At 39.3% G+C, this 19,691-nt stretch overlaps 1 protein-coding gene across 1 annotated transcript in view; it reads right to left on the bottom strand.

Annotated features, from left to right (window-relative positions):
• PTPA (protein phosphatase 2 phosphatase activator) overlaps positions 1 to 19,691 on the bottom strand; it is a 1,433,001-nt gene that overhangs the window by 1,110,125 nt on the left and 303,185 nt on the right. The window contains exon 6 of the mRNA XM_044058017.1: positions 13,325 to 13,424. Within this exon, the coding sequence (XP_043913952.1) occupies positions 13,325 to 13,424 (100 nt within the window). The remainder of the gene's footprint in view (positions 1 to 13,324; positions 13,425 to 19,691) is intronic.

Genomic DNA, 19,691 nt, shown 5'->3' with positions numbered 1-19,691 from the left:
TTGCACTGAAGAAGGCTTTGTAGCTGAAACGGTGTGCTACTGGTGGTCTTGCATTGACAGGAATGTACTGAAATAAAGATTTGCTACTGACATACGAGTGCTGGCTTTTCAAATTTTTGTGGGCCATGCACCTGTTCTTTACTTGCGTAGTATTTTTTTTTGAAGGTTATATTTCCCCCTTTTTGTCGACATACCAGAATACTGCCATGATGTCTGGACAGAAATTACACCTACTAGTATGGCAGATTTTTAAGACATCCTCCCCAAGGGGGACCACCCTCATCTCCAATTCATTGATGTGAAGTTTGACCACTTCATGTGACCAAGAACTTTGGACCATCATCTTCTCTAAATGCCCTTCCATCCCAGAAGAGAGGCATTTGTTGTTACTGTGGCTAGTGTTTGTGCCTGGCAAAAAGGTCATTCTTCTGTTACTGATGGAAAAGTAGTCCAGCAACTGATGTGATTCTTGCATACTTGCATGATACAAATTCTGGAGTAGAGAGGGTGAACATTTTCAGAACACTGAACTGAAAAGGGTCAACTGAAGAACTCTCATGTGAAACCTGATTAAAGGTACCAGAGCAATTGTCAAAACCATTAGGTCTAATAGACAAAGTGCTAGTCTTGCTTGAGAAGGATGATGGATGACCTGAGTGGTAAAGAGACTCAAGGAAAGCACCCTGTAATCTGGTAACTTGTCTATCTGCAGAACAGAGAAGTGTTCAGATGGCAACCAATGAATTATATCTGTTGTGTTGGAATGATGTGGTTCTAGGTGTGATTCACTGTTGCGCTGAGATTCTGGAGCAAAAGGTCCTGATGTTGGAGTAGTAGGTCCCTGGACACAGCAGTGAAGAGCCCATCATCTAAGTATGGGAAAACTTTGAACCCTAACAGACTGAGATGTTCTGCTACTACTACCATCATATTTGTAAACACCCTGAGGGCTGTGGTGAGACCGAAGGGCAGAGCTCTGAATTGATGGTGACTGGCTCCCGGACGGAAAAGGAGAAACCTTCTGGATTGGGGCTCTGCCTTAATGTGATAACAGGCATCCTGGAGATGCACTGAGCACATCCAATCAACCTTCATCAGAAGAGGTAGTATGGACTGAAATGTGACCATCTGGAATTTTGTGTCTTTTACAAACTGAGATGACTCTGGTCCAAATTTTGCTTGAGGTCCCGTCTTCTTGGACACTAAACAGAAACTGGAATAGACACTGGATTTTAACTGGTCTTGGGCGGGACTTCTTGGATGATTGTTTTCCCAGCAGCTTAGCAATCTCAGCTGCTGCAAAATTCCCACTGACTAGGTCGCACATTTTCAATCTCTATCTTTCTTTGGTGGGCAAGTCAAGGGAATGAAGCAGCCTCTGGATACAATCCTTAACACCTTCAAATTTGTCATAATATTTTGCAAGGCTTCTGGGTATGAATACCTCCAGACTGCAGCAGATGGGCAGCTTTTCAGGAGCACTGGTAGGGCTTTTCGGTGAAAGGGCCACAGAAGCCCTGGTTATGCAATCTGCCTCTGCATCTGGGGGTGACATCCATTGGAATTAACTCCTCCTCTGCCCCAGGAAGGTCCATCTCCAGGAGTTTCATGGTTGTAACCCTAGGACTTCCTACAGCACAGTATCTTGCCAACTCTTTGATTTCTAGAAAAAAAGTTTATTTGGGAGAAGAAAAAAGGATTCCCACATTAGAAATGGTTTTACCATCCTGCTCACTCCTGGTTAGCATCTGTAAGATTAGCTTTCAAAGGTATCAGAGTGCAGATTTTGATCAGTTTAATAAACACCAATGTAAATAATACATAAACGTCAGGGAAATAAAGAAAAAATGCCTACCATACCTCAAGTCAAAGTTGTTACTAGTGTTTTAGGGCAAAATAAAAAGGAAATGCATACCAAAGCTCAACTCAATTCTGTCACTAGTTCTTTAGAAACAAATTTTCAGAATATCTATAAAGGGTATGGCAGTCAAGCACCAAAACAAATGATTTATCTGTTATCGTTTGAAGTTAGAAAGAAATGACAAACTGTATATTTCATTGTATAGAAAAAAATTATGAAGCAATGTACTGATTAATACAGAAATCAATTTCAGTTACAAACAGACCCCTACCGGACGACACAAGTGCAGTTATAATGTTGCTAGGATTTAAAGGGTCAAACATTACAGCAGTGAACAGTTCTGAATGTAACATTATCATACTAAGTATGGACATGTCAGTTACTTGTTGTTTTAAACTTCAGTAACAAGATTTTATAGAGAAATAAACATGCTACATAATGTACAGTAGTGCAAACAGATGACATATGTAAGAAATTGTGTGCAGTAGACTGATGTATAGAATTTGAAAAATCAGTTACGATAGGAATATACTGCGGTGGTGGTGCTGCGGTAGCGTTGTCACCTCACAGTTAGACGTTGCATGTTCAATTCTCAGTTAGAACGCCTTCTGTGTGTCAACATGCGTGACTGGGCATTTTTTCATTGAAGGTTGTGCGTTAGGCCCAGCAAGCCAGCACGTAAAAATCTACTGCCAATCATTAGCGGACCGGATTTCCGCTGTGACGACCCCTAACCGGAAAAAGCCGAAAGACAGTTACGATAGGAATATGCAGATTCAGGTTTAAAGATAAAATGAATTCCAATTCAATTGCCACAGCTGAAGTGATAGCAGACAAGTTACCACAATTTCAGAAACAGTATCTTATTCCCTGAGAAGCAATGACAGATTAGAAAAAAAATTAAATTAATTTTTATGACTGGTACGGAAAAAAGGTGACAGTTACAGGCTAGTATTAGATTTTAAATTGGTATACATATTTACTATTCTAGAAGCACATAATGTGTTTGGTATACCAGAAGTGACAGTCAAGTTTAATTCACAGAATAAATGGTTTATAGTTACAGATCTTGCAGATGAATTTTTTGTTACTGTTTTAGCAGACATTGTCAAGCAAAGCATAAATATATTGATACAGCCAAGAGCATTTACAGATATTAAACAATGTTTTGCTAGTTTTACAGAGTGTTGAATTTAAAGTTAATGTTACATTTTAAAAGTGACAGTACAGTCGAAGTCTGGATCCCAACAAATTTCATGTTAGGAAACAATACAATGTAGTTTTGCTGTATGAGGAAATGTCACATACTTGTGAAGGACAGAAGTATAGCAGCAGAATCATATCAGTTCAAATCTAGCAGTAAATGCTTATATATACATACACACATATATGTGTACACATGTATATGTACACACACACAGATATATATATATATATATATATATATATATATATACACACACACACACACACACACACGATTCAAGTTTTTACATACATTTCACGTAGAAATTGCAGTTTACCAGAGGCACAGACCTATGTAACTAAGTCATCAAATCAGGCACAGACTTGCGTAATGGAGTCATCAGATTACTGGTCAGCTCAGTGAGCTGAATTAAAGATAGTACTGTACGCCATAAAACAGTACGATAAAGAAGTTATGTACTTAACATAACATTCTATCTGTACTATTTTCATTTCTTCTCACATGTGGGTTTGGATCAGACTCGTCCTTTACAGTAGCTTGTGGCAACCGAAAAGGTCTTGGGCACCCCCTTACCCATAATGCATCCCTCCCTGTTACATAAACTAGCCTTGGCAAACAAGATCTGAGGTAGGAGTACAGAGTAGAGTATAAAGAGAATTTCACATCAAAATGACCATACTGAGACTATTTCTGTATTATGGAGAAATATAGCCAATCTACCAATATGGAACTTCCTGCTCTACCAGGAGCAAAGGATGGGGGCTTGGAGGGAGGGGATGTGAGGAGAAATGAAAATCAACAATACAGATGGAACATTATGGTAAGTACATAACTCCTTTATCTGATCTTGTCAATTTTCCTTTCATCCTCACATATGGGATGAAGTCCCCAGCTACCGTTATCTAACGTGGATTCATGGAAGAATGTTCCCAAGAACCATTGAACCAAAAGAAGACCTTCCTCTGGAGACCAAATCCTACTTGTAAGGAATGATAAAGGTATGTTGATTAGCCCATGTGGCTGCTGTAAAAATTTCATCCATAGATGCATTAGCCTGAAAAATTGATGAAGTGTCCATGGCCCTGGTTGAGTGAGCTTGAACAGGTTTGGGAAGATTTATATTGTTTGGAGTAGATGAAGGAAATACAATCATAGAGCATTTTTGCTAGAATAACTTTGGATACTGAAGACCCTTCCTATGGCCTGCAAAGGAGATAAATAATTGATTTGCTTTCCTAAACTCTTTTGTCCTGTGTAGATAAAAATATAACTGCCTATGGACATCCAGCAAATGCAGTATGTATTTACCTTTGTTACTGAAGTTAGGAAAGAAAATGGGCAAGTTAATGGTTTGACTGACATTGGATCAAAGACAACTTTTGGCAAAAAGGAGGGGTTGGTGTGCACGGAAACTCTGTTTTTATGGAAAATCAGGTATGGAGGTTGAGAAGATAAGGCCTGAATCTCTGATATTCTTCTAGCAGATGTAATGGCCACTAGGAAGATGGCCTTCCAAGACAAAAAATTTATATCACATGTTACTGCGGGTTCAAATGAGGGCTGGACGATAAAACACAGTACTAAGTTTAGGTCCCATGGAGGGGTGGAGTCCTTAAGAGGTGGGTTTAGCAAAACAGATCCTTTTGAAAAGGTTTTGCAGAGTTTGTGGGAGATCAGTAATATGTTATCTTTCCCAATGTGAAAATCACAGATTGCTGCTAATTGCACTTTAACTGTAGAGGCAGCTGCTCCATTATCAAAAAGGTGAGCCAAGACTGCAAGGATAGAGTGGATTGGTGCAGTGAAAGGATCTACATCTTGCTGTTGACTCCAGGATAAAAATCTTTTCCATTTGTTCCTATACAGTTTTTGAGTGGAAGGATTACGGGAGGATAGTAAAATATGACAGACTGGGGAGGAGAGCATAGGCTGTCTGGCTATTAATGAAAAGCTATCATCTTGAGGCTGGACAGACTGGGATGAATCATTCCTGTCGGATGTGACAGTAGGTCTGGGGTGGGATCCATAGTCCAAGGTTTTCTCTGTAATTGAGGCCAATGGAAGGGAAAACAGATTTGTTGAAGCCAAAAAGGGGCAATGAGGATTACTGTTCTCTTCAACATGTTTGCCTTCTGGTAAAATTTGGGAATAAAGGGAGTGGGGCAATAGATGTACAGTAGACCGGGAGGCCAATTGTGTATCACAACATCCCCCAGTGACTCTCTGGTCAGGGAAATTAGGGCAAAGTAGCTGCTGCATTTGTTCTTCAGGGGATGTAAAGAGGTCACAGCAAGGCTGGTCTCTTCTGTGGAAAATTTCTCCCACCACTTTCTGGTTGAGTGACCACTTGTAAGGTATGAGACTGGATCTGCTCAGCCTATCCGCTGTCACACTGGACTTTACCAGAAATGTGCATAGCTACAAGAAAACAGGAGAGATCACCCACTGCCATACCTGGAGCACTTCTCAACACAGGGGGCATGATTTGGTTTCTCAGTTTATATACCAGATCACCGATATGTTGCCTTAATGAATCGCCACCAGAGCCGGATCCAGCAGTAGGCGACATAAGCAGTCGCGTAGGGCCCTGTGGCTGGGAGGGCACACTTTGACCAGTATGCTTAAACATTCATTTTAACAACTTAAAAAAATATATTCTTAACACTGTGGTGGCATCTTCTCCTTTAAGGAGAACTATGCATGTGGTATGTAGCATGCACTCCACCATGGAAGTAAACACATTCCACACTAACGCACGGAATTTAAACTAGCTGTTCCTGTAAGACAGAAGTGTGTGAGTGTGTGTGTGTGTGTGTGTGTGTGTGTGTGTGTGTGTGTGAGAGAGAGAGAGAGAGAGAGAGAGAGAAAGACATGCGCTTATACACACGGTGAGAAGGAAAATGTTTTTTTTCTTAATTATTGCTGATTTCTCAAATTGCCACTGCATACTTCCTATACGAAACTAGTAAGTGTGTTTTTTTGTCATGGACTTGCTTTCCCCACAACTCTGTTATATAGCTGATGAACTTTTTGTGTCTTGACAACAGCAAAGTGAGGTCTAAATCAACAGTGTGATGATTAGGTTAAATATGATATGATGTTGGGAGAACTTGGAGTATATTAAAACCATGTCTGTGCTTTATTATTAACTGTGTGTTTAACACACCACTCAACTGTCCAGATTTAGTCTCACAGTTTTGATCTGCTTCTCATAAAATTCACGGAAGACTGATACTACATTTCATACACATATAGACACACACACAAATATATATATATATATATATATCTATATATATATCTATATCTATATATATATATATATATATATATAGATCTATATATATCTATATATACACATATATACATACATATATATATATATATATATACACACACATATATATATATATATATATATATATACACATATATACACACACACACACACACACACACACACACACACACACACACACACACACACACACGTTTCAGATTTCATACCCTTCAGAAAATGCATGCTAACACAAATCCTGTTATTCTAGCAACTTTATAAGTTAACAGCAATATTTAAAATCTGTCCCTATTTTGGGCCATTGTATCTCCATTTTAGGCTTTGTCCAAATTTCTTGCAATAAAAGGTCGAGAGGTATGCATAACTCTCAACTGTCCAGATTCATGCCTCATATTTTGGCCTATTCCTTAAACTTTGTGGTTTTCTGGCAAATCACTGAGGACTGAAATAATGTTGTACATTTGAGTTTCAGACTTCATTGAATTAAAAAATGCATGCTAAGACAAATCCTATTATTCTAGCAACTAAGAGCACCATTTGAAATCTGTCCATATTTTTGGGCTTTTGTCCCCCATTATTTTAGGCTTTCTTCAGATTTCTTCTGCTAACAGGTTGAGAAGTATTGAGGTTGTTGTCTCTTTCAGCTTTTCCCAGTTAGGGGTCGCCACAGCGGAACTCCGGTCCGCTAATGATTGGCAGTGGATTTTTACGTGCCGAGTTGCCAGCCCTAACGCACAACCTTCAACGAAGGTACGTCCATTCACGCATGCCTGAGGCGACAACGCTACCGCAGCACCACCACCGCAGTTGAGAGGTATTGAGGTATAGCATGCAATGCCCTGGGGGGGGGGCAGGTTAGTCAATTAACTTGATCATGCTTGACCTTGTAATTTGGTTACAGGAGACAACAGCCTGAATCTTCTACACCAACTACCAGATAGAACTGGGAGTTTGAATTTCAGTGCATTTTTAAGGGATTATGAGTTTCAGTGCATTTTCATGGAGTCATGAGTTTCAAGGAAAGAGAAGTTTACTGTTGCTCATGCTAACTCTGTTTCTCAATGTGCAACTAACTGTTTTGTTTAGAAATGGCAGTCGCTGTTTGTGCTGTAGAATTTGAAAGCAGTGTTAATAGCATAATTGTCTTTGGTGCATAAGGCAATGGATTCTACTCCCATGCCATGCAGATGGAGTACTACTATTGCAGTGCCCCTTTTTATTGCTGATTATTTGGTGCAATTCAAGGAGGGATAGGGGTTATGTACTCCTGAGTGTGTCCTACTTTCTATAAGATGCCCAGTAACTACTAATTTGTCTGTCTGTTAATCATTCCCTATTGCAATATTACCAGCTTACCAATTTTTAATGTTACATAGGCAATTAATTCTTCAAGGGCAGCGGACACTGAAATTGTAGATAAAACACTGAAATTTAAAGCTGTTTGTCAGTAGCAACCTCTTCATTAGGTACAGATCTCTTTAATGTGGAATTATTCGGATGACTTTCACTTCTGCAGACATTGTGCTTATTGACGGATATTGGTAGACTATAATGACAGATGTCTTAAGTAGCCCTTTATGGTTGAAATTTTCTGAAAATGGTAGTTTTGTCATTATTGGTTTGTACATTTTGTTGCATTGCTTACTGGAAGAATGTTCAAAACTACAAATTTAAAACACATCCCTAACATGTGGTGCTGTATTATTACAAGGGATATAATTTACTATGATCCGGAAGGTGAATCAAAAGAACACATATGTATGCATGGCTCTAAAAATGTGTGCGAGGAGCCTATGATTTGAAAACAGCTGAAAGGTAAACAATCCTCCACTGCCCAGATGCATTTTCTTTGAATGTGGATTTTAATGCCATTTCAATGAACGTGAGTTTCAAGGCCAGAGAAGTTTACTGATGATGCTCTCGGTTTTCATTGCGAGACTATATTGTTTGTTTAGCAAATGGCTATTAGTGTTTGTGCTATTTTACTTCAATATCTGTAATCATTACACAAGTAAATAAGAAAGCAGTATGTATGCTGACAAGTTTGAACAGTGCTTATGGTAAATTGGGAGAAATAGCAAAGTAATGTAACACTGGAATGGCTGGGAAGGGGGCTGCTGTGAAGGGAGGGGGTGTAGGGGGTTGCTGCAGGAGGGGTTGGGGGGGCCCAGGCTATTACCCTGCCTAGGCCTGCATTTGACCTTCATCGGACTCCAATCACCACTGTTCCCTGAGGGAAAGCATTTGGAAAGGCCTGCAATGCTAGAAGCACTGCTCTCATCTGCAGGACGTTTATGTGTAAATTGGCCTCACTGGCAGACCATGTGCCATGGACAGTCTTCCCAAGATAATGCCCTCCCACCCTATCTGGGAAGCGTCCATCGTCACCATGGTCTGTGGCTGTGGGGGAACAAAGGGTTGGGCCTTGTTTTAGTTGGGTGGAAAGAATCCACCAGAAGAGATCGCTTTTCCAAGCATCCATAAGAAGAATCTGGTAGGACATAGAGTAGTGGAAAATTGACCACTGTGCAGCTGGTAACCATTGTAGTATTCACATGTGAAATCTTGCTAGCAGGACCAAGGTGGTAGCTACCGTCATTATTTCCAGAACCTGTAGAACATAATTGACAGCTATCATCCTGATTTGAAGCAGCTTGTGAGTTTGGCTTCTGATCTTGTGTACCCTGGAGGATGGAAGTTTTGCGATCATCTGACTCGTATGTAGGACTGCTCCTATAAATTCCAATGTTTAGGAAGGTTCCAACGGAGATGTTTCATAAATTATGGTTATGCTTAACTCTGTACAGATGCATTTGGTGAACACACTGGGTGCGATAGTGAGAATAAAGGGCAGTGCCCTGAACTGGTAATGCCCATTTCCCAGCCGGAAGCTTAAATGCCACCTTTATATGGTAGTACACATCCTGAAGGTCTATGAAGCACATCCAATCATCCTCTTACAAAAAAAAGGAAGTATGGACTGTACCATGACCATTCAGAACTTCTAGTACTGAACTGACTTGTTTAGTCTGCTGAGATCCAGTACTGGTCTCCAGTCCCACACTTTCTTTGGAACTAAAAAGAACCGTAAGTTCTAAATCCTGTCTTTTCTGAGGGGACTTCTTGGATGACTTTTGTCCAGCAGTTTTTATATTTGAATAACTGCACAATCCCTTTGACTGGGTGAAACATCTGGGAGAAAGCTGGAGAAAGGGAATTGGGTAACTCTATCCTCTACACCCATACATTAGTGATTATGTTTAGCCAGGCTCTCCAGTGCAGGGACAGTCGACCCCCCCCCCCCCGATTTCCTCCAGAGGTGGCCAATCGAGCCTCCTATCAGGAGTGTTGAAAGGGTTTCCCAAAGAAAGGTTCTTTGGAACCTTGGTTGTGCGAGCCTCCTCTGCCGCAAGGGTGACATCTTCCAGAACCCCCCCCCCCCGCCTCAGGGGGAGCTCTCTCCACATGTCAGGATAAGACCCTTGTAGTTTTTCTGGACCATATTTTTCCAGCACCTCTCTGACCATTTGGATATGGTCTCCGAGGCATGGAAAAACATACACCCATGGCAGAAAGGGTCTTACCCTCCTTTTCACACCTGGATAGTGCAGCTCTGACCTTGGAACAAAAAGGGACATGCTGTCAAATGGAGAGTTGCTGAACGAAGACTTAATAGGCTCTGCAAAGGCGCATCCAGGCATGCCTCCTCACAGATATACCTGAACCTACTGCTCTGCTCATTCCCTCAGCTACATGTGACACGTGTCTCATGGAAGAGTTAGTTATAGAATGTAGGGTTACCATCTGGGAAGTAACCCTTTCTCTCCCTCAACGGCATCTGTGAGCTCCATGATCAGATCCCTCTGAAGTCTAGTAAAATGGGAATGGTAATTCAGCGACCATAAGGCAAAGTTTGCTGAAGAGAAAACTTGCTTCCCACATCTATCAGTCATCTTGGGGATAAATAGTGCAACTTTCCTTTGACAGTTCATTCTTGGTAGCTGTTGCGATGACCATGGCATCTACTGCAACCCCTTCAGTACAAAACTTTTTGTCTGCTGGCTCTATAATTATTTTGTTAGGTTTCCTGGGAGTTGGCTCAACAGAGTCTGGGATCTCCCATGCCCACCAAGAGGTCAAGTCTATGAGCTCATTGATGGACGGAGTCACCCAGGAGGTAGACTGTCAGGGTTCAAAGACCACCAAGGTACACCAACTCCTCAGGTGAAGGATTACTGATCTCCCTGAAATCTTTGTTTCATGATCTCCAGGACATCCCTAAAGGAAACATCCTCATAAGGTGACAGTGGAGATTCCTGTCCCTCATTGAGATCTATATCTTCTGTGGCTGACTCCTTGGTGCAGTCCAAGTGTTTCCTCTCAAGTCCTCTTCTGAGAGACCGCCTTAGTGGGGTACCCTGGGGAGGTAACTGAAGGGGCACGAATACCTTTACAAGTTATCCTGGAGCCTAAGGATCCGCCGTCTCTGTGGAATGTCATGGTCAAAATGGGTGTGCAAGGGCTGCTGACGGGAAGACTGATAATCCAAGGAGAGTGGTATCTTCCTAACTGTAGTGGCAGCTATGGCCCTCTCCAAAGCCCAAAGGTTGACTGCTCCCGAGTAGAAAAGGACCCTGGATCCAACAGGCAATGCCTATTGACCAGGGACCTCTCAAGCTCCAAAGACAGCTCACCCATGGTGAAAGCTGGAACCAAGCTGACCTGCGTCGAGGCCACAAGGTGCATTGACTGCTCAGATGGTACTAGAGTCGAATGCACCCATGGCCCATGAGGCTTGCTACACCTCCAAAAGTTCTCTGGCTCCAAAAATGCAGAGGAGCCCCGGAGGGGCAGAATAGACTGAACTAATCTGAAACTTTGCATACTGCACAAACTGATTTAATTTGTTGAGATCCAGAATTGGTTGCAAGTCACCTATCTTTTTTGGCACCAAGAAGAAGCTAGAGTAAGTTCTGGACCCTCTCTGGTCTGGGGGAACCGCTTGGATGATTCTTGTCTAGCGGCTTTTTCTCTCTAGAGATGCTGCTTCCCTCTGACTAGGTAGAGCATCAGGGATTTTTCTTCCAAACTCAGAATTCTGGATCTTATACCCACAGAAAATACACTTCTTAAAACCTGAAGGTTTTTCAGACATGCCACAAAAAAGGTCTGGCACCTAAGCAACTAACAAAACAACTCTCATTTTTTTTTTAGAAGAAAAAGGAGAGAAGTAAGGGAAATAAGAAAAACTACCAACAATGTGAGAAACCAGTACTAGAGAAGTAAAAATAGTAGCTAGAAAAATTACCTAAAAGTGGTAACTAGGGGCAACAATTAGAATATTATGGGAGGGAGGAAAGAGACGGAATATGAAAAAGATCAAGACTCATGTTAAACCTTGGGCATTAGCTGTTGAGAGCTGAGGCCCCAAGAAGGAGAAACTGACTCAAAATCTTCAGAGTCTACCCTTCTTCCAGAGTCCAGTGTCAACACTGGGTCCGAGATCCATCCAAAACAAAAGCATTGGAGTCAAGAATGTCAAAGGTTCTGACGGTGAAGTCGCATGGAATGTTGGCTCTGGCAAAAGTGCACCAAAGGAGCTTGGGCCCATGGATAATGGACCCAAAGGATGGGCCAGTACCAGAAATAATAAAGGAGATGCTGTTGGGCCAACTCCCATTGTGTGCAAGGTGGACAGCATCAGGGGAACCCAAAGTTGAATTTGCATTCTCAAAAACTTCCACATCATTCTAATGACATCTATTTCTTTAAGACACCCAAATGACTGGGCAGACCTTGACAAGGCCACCAAATATGGACTGCAATACCTCCTTTCTTGGAGTTACTTGAGAGTGCAGTCTTGGACTCGCTGACTTCAGTGAAAAATGGGGTCATGCAGAGGAGAACTGGGACCAAGTAACCAGTGAATCAGACTTCCAATAAATTTTAGGATCTGGGCACAGAGAATCAGCTGTATCCTGGGACCTCTTTCTTGGCTTGTCACTTTTCTTTTGACTTTTCCTTCTTTCTCTTTAGATATGGACTGGTCTTGCTTCTTACCTGGGAGGAGAAGCAATGGATTAAGAAGTCTGGGTAAACCCTGTCTGAAGTGGTAAAACACCTTTGAGAATTAACTTTTCCTTCCTGGTCTGTATTGCTCTTGAGCTGACCGAAAGGCCCTGCATTCAATACCAAGTTGGGCAGTGCCCAAGCAATATACAGACTGAATTTTGTGCCATCAGGCTGTGCAATTTTTAAATCCCTGCATCTTATCAGCCATAACAGTACCCAATAAAACTGTCAACAGCAGAAAAACAGACTAACAGTATAATATAAGAGTATAAGAAGGTGTAGAATGCCTCCAAAAACAGTATACTATAAATATATACTAGCTATACTTAAGAAAAAAAATGTTGAAAAACTCAGCACACCTACAGAAGAAATAGCTATAGAAAAGGAAGCCGAAAGGTTTAAAAACTTTAACACTAACAGACAATGGATGCCTAAAGATTTAAAACCTTTAACACTAAGATTATTCAAACTTTTACTATCATCCTAGAGTAAATGGGATAGGACAGGTGACTAGAAATAATTTTTTGAGAGATAAGAAAAAATTCTTATTGCAATCTGGAGCCCTCAGATACACCTTTGTTTGCTTCAGGTGGTAAAGGAGATCAGAGGTACTAATGTGTAATGGAGGGGAATTATTGGTATGAGAGCCGTCGGAGCCCTGGATCCAAAGGTTCAAAAAAAAGGTGCCAAGGTCAGACTTGGTCAGATCCTACAACCCAAAGACTGAACAGGACAAAAACAGACATCATATTGATATTTAATGAAAAGATATAAGGCACATTAAAAAATTACTGGCTGTTATTACCATTTTAAAGATTACATCCATAGCAATAAACTATAATGAATAGCAATATGGTGAAAAAAACACTTCATACTGACTTCTCACCTTTCAAATACCTTAAATACTATTGCAAGTTGGTCACTAATCTTCAATACTCCAATTTTACAAAGGCAACACAAGAATGCTGCGAAGGCTGCTTCATGACCTAAGGATAAAACACACACAATTAAGACCAAGCAAGTGACACAAAACTATGCAATTATCATTTCCAGCAAATAAAGACCAGCAAAAGTACAGCTCGATAATACATCAAGATAACATTAGACATCAAAATGTAAGAAAAATCACTCCTGCAGGAGTCACATATCTGTCTGCAATGGTGAATGTTTACCCTTTTCCAGAATATTGACCAGATGGATGTCCCTCAACATGCAACACTACCATCTGCAGAAAAAGTCATTACAGAGCAGCCGGCTATAAAACAGAAAAAAAGTCACCATTATTTATTATAACAGGCTGGCAAATGCTTTTCAACTAGGATATTAAGCTGCAACTATAAACACAGGTTATAAGCTGCCTCAAAGTCAGAATTAGCAAGTACATTAGTAAAGGAGACCTAAGGATAGGTAAAATGGTGACCAGCATAATGCTCTGCACTATGAATATCACAATGACCAGTACTGTAGGATTCAAACAATTGTATTCAAAACTTACAAGGCAATACAATTTACATACCCCATAAAGTTAAATGATCTACAGTATGCCCAGCCCAGTTGCAGTAGTAAATCCTGTTATAACCCTGGACTGAATACCCAGTTTGCAATGCTTTGAAAAAGTTTGTATGGATGGATGACCATGTAGCATCCTTGTAGATAACCTATGCACAGACAAGGCTGCAGTAACAGCAGCCGATCTGATCAACTAAACTTCAACCTCCCCAGACAATGCTAAAATGTACTTAACATATAAGGAAATAACACAACTAAAGAACTCCTTAAAAAGGGTCGGCTGTATTAATGAATGATTAGTTTTATTTTCATGGACATAATCAATCTAATATGGTTTGACTTTTGTATACAATGTCACAACCCTGTGAACATTCAAGCAGTGCAAAATTCTTTCCCCTTTGTTTATCTGTTTAGGAGAGAGAAGTGAAAGCTGAATGATTGGCTCAGGGTAAATTCAAAGACCACTTAATTTAAAAATGAGATATTTGTTGTCAAATATGCTCCTCCCTTTAGCTGGTAGACTTTCAGTTCAGAAAGTCTTATTGCAGAAGAAATAGCCACTGAAAACAAACATACTTCCAAGACAAACATTTCAGATAACTAGAGCTATCTGGTTCAAAGGGAGGCAAATCTAGCTTATGTAATACAAAATTAGGATTTTCAAGCTATTACCACTAGGGGTTGATGAGATCTTAAATGCAATGAACCCTTTAGAAATGGTTCCACTGGGTGTTCGCAGTCAAAGTAGGCACCGCAGGCAAATATGAAGAAATGACTGAAAGATGTATTTTAATAGAGGAGTAAGGCAGCCTTGCACTGAATAAAGACAGAAAAAGCTGGCTAGGCAGAGAGATGTGAGCAAAACAATTTAATAAACTTATAAAAATATAAAATTTGGAAAAACATATCCTGTTTTTACAAGTTTTATATTTTTATAAGTTTATTAAATTGTTTTGCTCACATCTCTCTGCCTAGCCAGCTTTTTCTTTCATTTTAGTCTTCTGTATTTTGCTCTTTTACTTGATTTTGTTGGAATGAATAAAGACAGCAAATATGGTTTGGGACCGAAACACTGTCTACATTAACAGACATTTTTGCACTAGACTGAAGATTTGGTTCATATACAGAGATACAATTTTGTGGTTATCTGATATATTACTCACTTTCAAAATGAAAACTCCATTAGACAACAAATCTCTAAGATTAATCGGAGATCCTCTTATCCATGTTGTTGGAATGACAGCTCAATTTTCTTTCTCTGAACTAAAAAAACACAAATAAATTCCTCCCCATGTTCTGCATTAGAATCAATTCAGCTGTCTTGATATGCAAAAGGCTATAAAGGGCTGCCCTGGCCAGTGAAATGTACCCTTGCACTGCTTGTTGTCAAACAAGTACCCTTCCTAGCACTACCTCTCTGACAAACTGGACAGAAATTAATAGATGTCAGTGGTAAATAATGAGGAAATCTTCCTCAAAACTGCAAGATAAGATAGGTAGCATGGGACAAAAAAACGATGGTAACTGATCTAATAACTGTGTGGACAAGGACTTGTCCTCGTGAGAAGAGGCACCTGTCTGTTACTGCAGATGCTGTCTCCTCCATCACTGTATCTACTTTTCCTTTAAAATTGCCTTTTATTTGAGTTAGCTGTCCATTTTGCTTCCTGAAAATAACCAATCTCTGCTGGGTAATTTCTACTGCATTTAGGTACTGGAGGGTGAAATATTACTTTAAGTCTGCATTGTTTTTTTTTCCTCTTTTCTTTTAATTGCAGCACAGCTTTCTGAGCCGAGGCTTTTCTGCTTTGAGCTCTATCAAGAAGTGCGACTAGAATCTTGGCTCTTACATTACCAGACAAAGGTAAGGCTCTTGACCATGTAAACTCTTAATATAACATTATCAAAGACTTGCTGCATCCCATCTACATTAAACATTATGAGATGCGAATTTAAAAAGCAGATGACATCAACTTTAACAGCGTTTCCCCTGAGGAATCCAACTGCCGTGGATCATCAGTCTGCTTTACATTATTATACTGCTACTGCACAATGTAAGTCTGGTCCTTTACAAATGTGATGCTCAGTGTAGAAAAGATGGTTGTTTATTTACCATCAAGAATCTCAATTTATCTGGAAATATAAGGTGGCAGCTGACCGAGAAGTATGTTAGAGCTCTCCCTGCATGGAAACTATTAGAAAAGCTTAGGTGAAGCAATGTCTGGATATCAGCAAAGAAAAGAATATGGAAAAAGTATGAGAAAAATCAGGCAGACGATGAGAACTAGATGTAGAAAGGAAGAACCTCGTGATCAGGAAGAAGTAGATTGATTAGCATCCTTAATGCAGAAAATGGATTTCAGTACAGTAGAGGAAAAAAACAGACCAGATGTACTTAGAGGTGTTTATAATAAGACAGACTTGAGAATATTTAAGAACAAAAAATGGTTTAAAAAAAATTAAATAACCAATTTGACGAACTATTTAAGTTTGAAGATGTCAAAAAAAAAAAAAAGAAAATGATAGAATGACAAGAGATTAAGGCATCAGTGTTTTAAAAAATAGCAGTTCTACAAGCTAGAGTTGTTAGGGAAAAAAACTTGAGGTTTTAAGTAATACCAGAAAAGTTGGAGGGAATAAACTGTATTAACTTTACAAAAGTACAAGTAGGCAACAAGACCAATGTTTCATAGTCTAATCTGCTTATCAAGAGGGTACCATCATATCTACGCTCCAAATGCAGGATAAGGAAGATAATATCCATACATAATAAAATGTAGTTACAAACACAGGATGACATTTCAGTAGCAGCACTTCAAAGACGGTGAACATATTCTCCAACACAAAATAACTGGTCAAGGCTTGATAGAAACTATTTCTCATAAGAGCCTGGGCATTTGCTGAAAGATGCGAGACCCGTCCAATTAATATATTTGACTATGCACCTGTAAGAGCTAAGAAAGTTACAAGGAACTACAGCAGAAGGCATCTGGCAACATCCCATATATTTATTAAAAAGATGGGAAATTAAGGAATGGGTAACAGGTAAAATTCAGGAGTTAAGAGAGGTAGAAATCATTTTAAAGGGCTACCTAGTGTGCGAGATAAAATACAGTGCAAAACTAAGGGACCCTATTTCAAGAAGCTGCATTAGGAATTCTGATTAGATAATGCATATATTCTAGTATTTTCTTCATCTGTAGAGAGCATAGGAGAAGCATTTTTAGAAAATTTAGCTATTGCAAATTGAAAAAAGGGTTTGGGGACTGGTGTAATGCTTCATATATTTACCTCACCAGCAACAGGTATGGGGGTCAGTTCTCATCTTTGAGGGAAATTGGTTAGGCTTAAAATTGCCCACAAGGGCAGCTAACCTTGTACTTATCTATGAATCAAAGTTTGGCAATGTATAAACTCAACAGTTAACTGTCAATACAAATGAAAACCTTGACTTATAGCAAAACCAACAAGGAAATCTCCAGGAATGGGTGGAGTCATTGTACAAATAAGTAAGTTAGTAGGAAACAGGTTGTTGAAATTTGAAAGGCACTGTTTAACAATGTTTTGGGTAGGTAAACACCTGCATCTTGGAACAAGGCAGTGGTGGTGGTATTACAGAAGGAGACCAAAGACCTGGTAGATTTCTGAATCATATATACAGAAATTTGATCTTGTACCATGATCACAATGTATTTATGCAAGACTGGTTAAGAGAATGACAAAAATGCTACCAAAACTTACAAGACATAGATCAATACGGTTTTGTAAGGAGACAAATGTTTGACAACATTAATAAAACTGTAATGATTCAGAGGGAACCAGAACACAAAAAATATACTGTTACTGTTAATGAGTTTGGATGCAGAGAAAGTGCTGGATAGGGTTTGCTAGGAATTCAAGAGCAAGGCAATGTTACCACTTGCATTTCAAAATATTGTAACAGCAGGTAACAATTACAATACGTGATGGATCAGAGGCAAAAACAGAGGTAGAAGGAATACTTTCTGACACTCTAGGTTTGAGGAGAGAGAGAAGGAGAAGTACATTTTCTTTCCCCTGTCCGGTTTGTCATATACCTGGAGCTTCTAGCTGTAAAGATAAAGGATTCACAAGTCCAAGGATACAACTGGTGTGGTGGTCACAAAAGAACTAGCTATTTGAAAATGTACTGTACTTAAATCTTGAATGCGACAGAAGGATACTTTAAGAAGTTTTAGGTCAGATTCAAGTATCTTTAGGATACAAAAGAAAATGCCATAACCACAAATGACATGCCTACAAAGGCATGTTTATGTGGACATAAAAGATGAAAATTATTTTAATTATATGGATTAAAAAGAATTCTGCTGTGAACATCCAAGATGGATTAGAAGAACAGCTGCAGCAATAGTTGATTATAGCTGTTCTTTTGTGAAAACTTGAGAAATTGTTAAAAAGCCAGTGTAAGTTATCAATCTGGGTAAAGTTCAGCTACTGGCTACAGCGTTCTGATGTCAGCAAAGAAATCAGGAAAAACTAAGAGAAAATCCATCAGAAAAGATGAAAAAACTCAGGCTGGAAAGACCTTTGCAGATCTTCAGCAAAATGTACTTCAGATTTTCACTTTAGCACATGAAATTGATTCCAATAATTTAGAGGAAAATAAATCAAATGTACTCAGAGGTACTTCGAATAAGTGAGACACTAAAAAAATCAAATGACAAAAAAGCTGGAAAAATAAATGCTTTAAGTAGCTAATTGGATGAGTTGGTAAAACTGCAGAAATCAAGAATATGAAATGTAGAAAATAATAACTGAACATGTGGCATGAGGCAACAAGAAAATTTTTTTTATGAAGAGAAAAACAGTGCACACAAAGACAGATTTTCTGCCACACCTTTCAAATATAAACAAAAGAAAAAAGCCAGCACCAGGGACTCCAAATGAATTTATTTCATCTCAATTCCAGACTGGTTTCGGCACCATGCCTTCTTCAGTGATGAAACAATCATTTCCCATAATCCATTTATAACATCCATATTCTTCCTTATGACATCACTTCCCTAATGAGATAATCACCAAAAAATATACAAGAAATTATAATTCCACACCTTATCACACATCCTTAATAAAATAAACATCCAGAAATATACAAAAATTGTCATCTATCATATAATACAGTAACAAAATAAGAAATATCCACATATATCCCCTTTCTTACTTAGAAGTTTACATTAAGTTTATTATTCATAATTTATCACTGAGTCCTGGATAAAATAGCGCTCCCAATTTGATAATCCATTTTCTTTCTTTATTTGTTAAGATGGAATGCCAACACTGTTTTAATAGCATGTTGCCCCTAACCAGATCAATAATAATGAATTTAAAACTGGCTGTTGTACGAGTGACAATGTCTATAGAGGGCATTCGTAAGTCTCTTGTGACATATGTCACCAAGATGTTCTGAGATACGTTGTCTCAACTGTCTACAAGTCTGCCCTACGTAAAAGGCAGAACATTAAGAAGTCACCAGACATACCACCCAATCCTGACTAGAGTTGCCAAAAATGTTTTTTATATCAAACATTCAGCCAGTATTTTTACTGCTAAAGACTGTAGTCTTAAACATGTATTTACAAAAACTACAATGGCCACACTGATAACATCCAATAAGTCTATCCCCCATAATGGTCAGCTGTTGGTCTTAATAGCGTGTTGATATCCTTTTATAATGGGAAAAATGCGATGTTAGTGTTTTGTCCCAA

This window comes from Protopterus annectens, chromosome 16.part0, assembly GCF_019279795.1.
Source record: "Protopterus annectens isolate FY-2018-M chromosome 16.part0, PAN1.0, whole genome shotgun sequence".
Classification (NCBI taxonomy): Eukaryota; Metazoa; Chordata; order Ceratodontiformes; family Protopteridae; genus Protopterus; species Protopterus annectens.
This window is presented reverse-complemented; position numbering and strand designations above follow the sequence as displayed.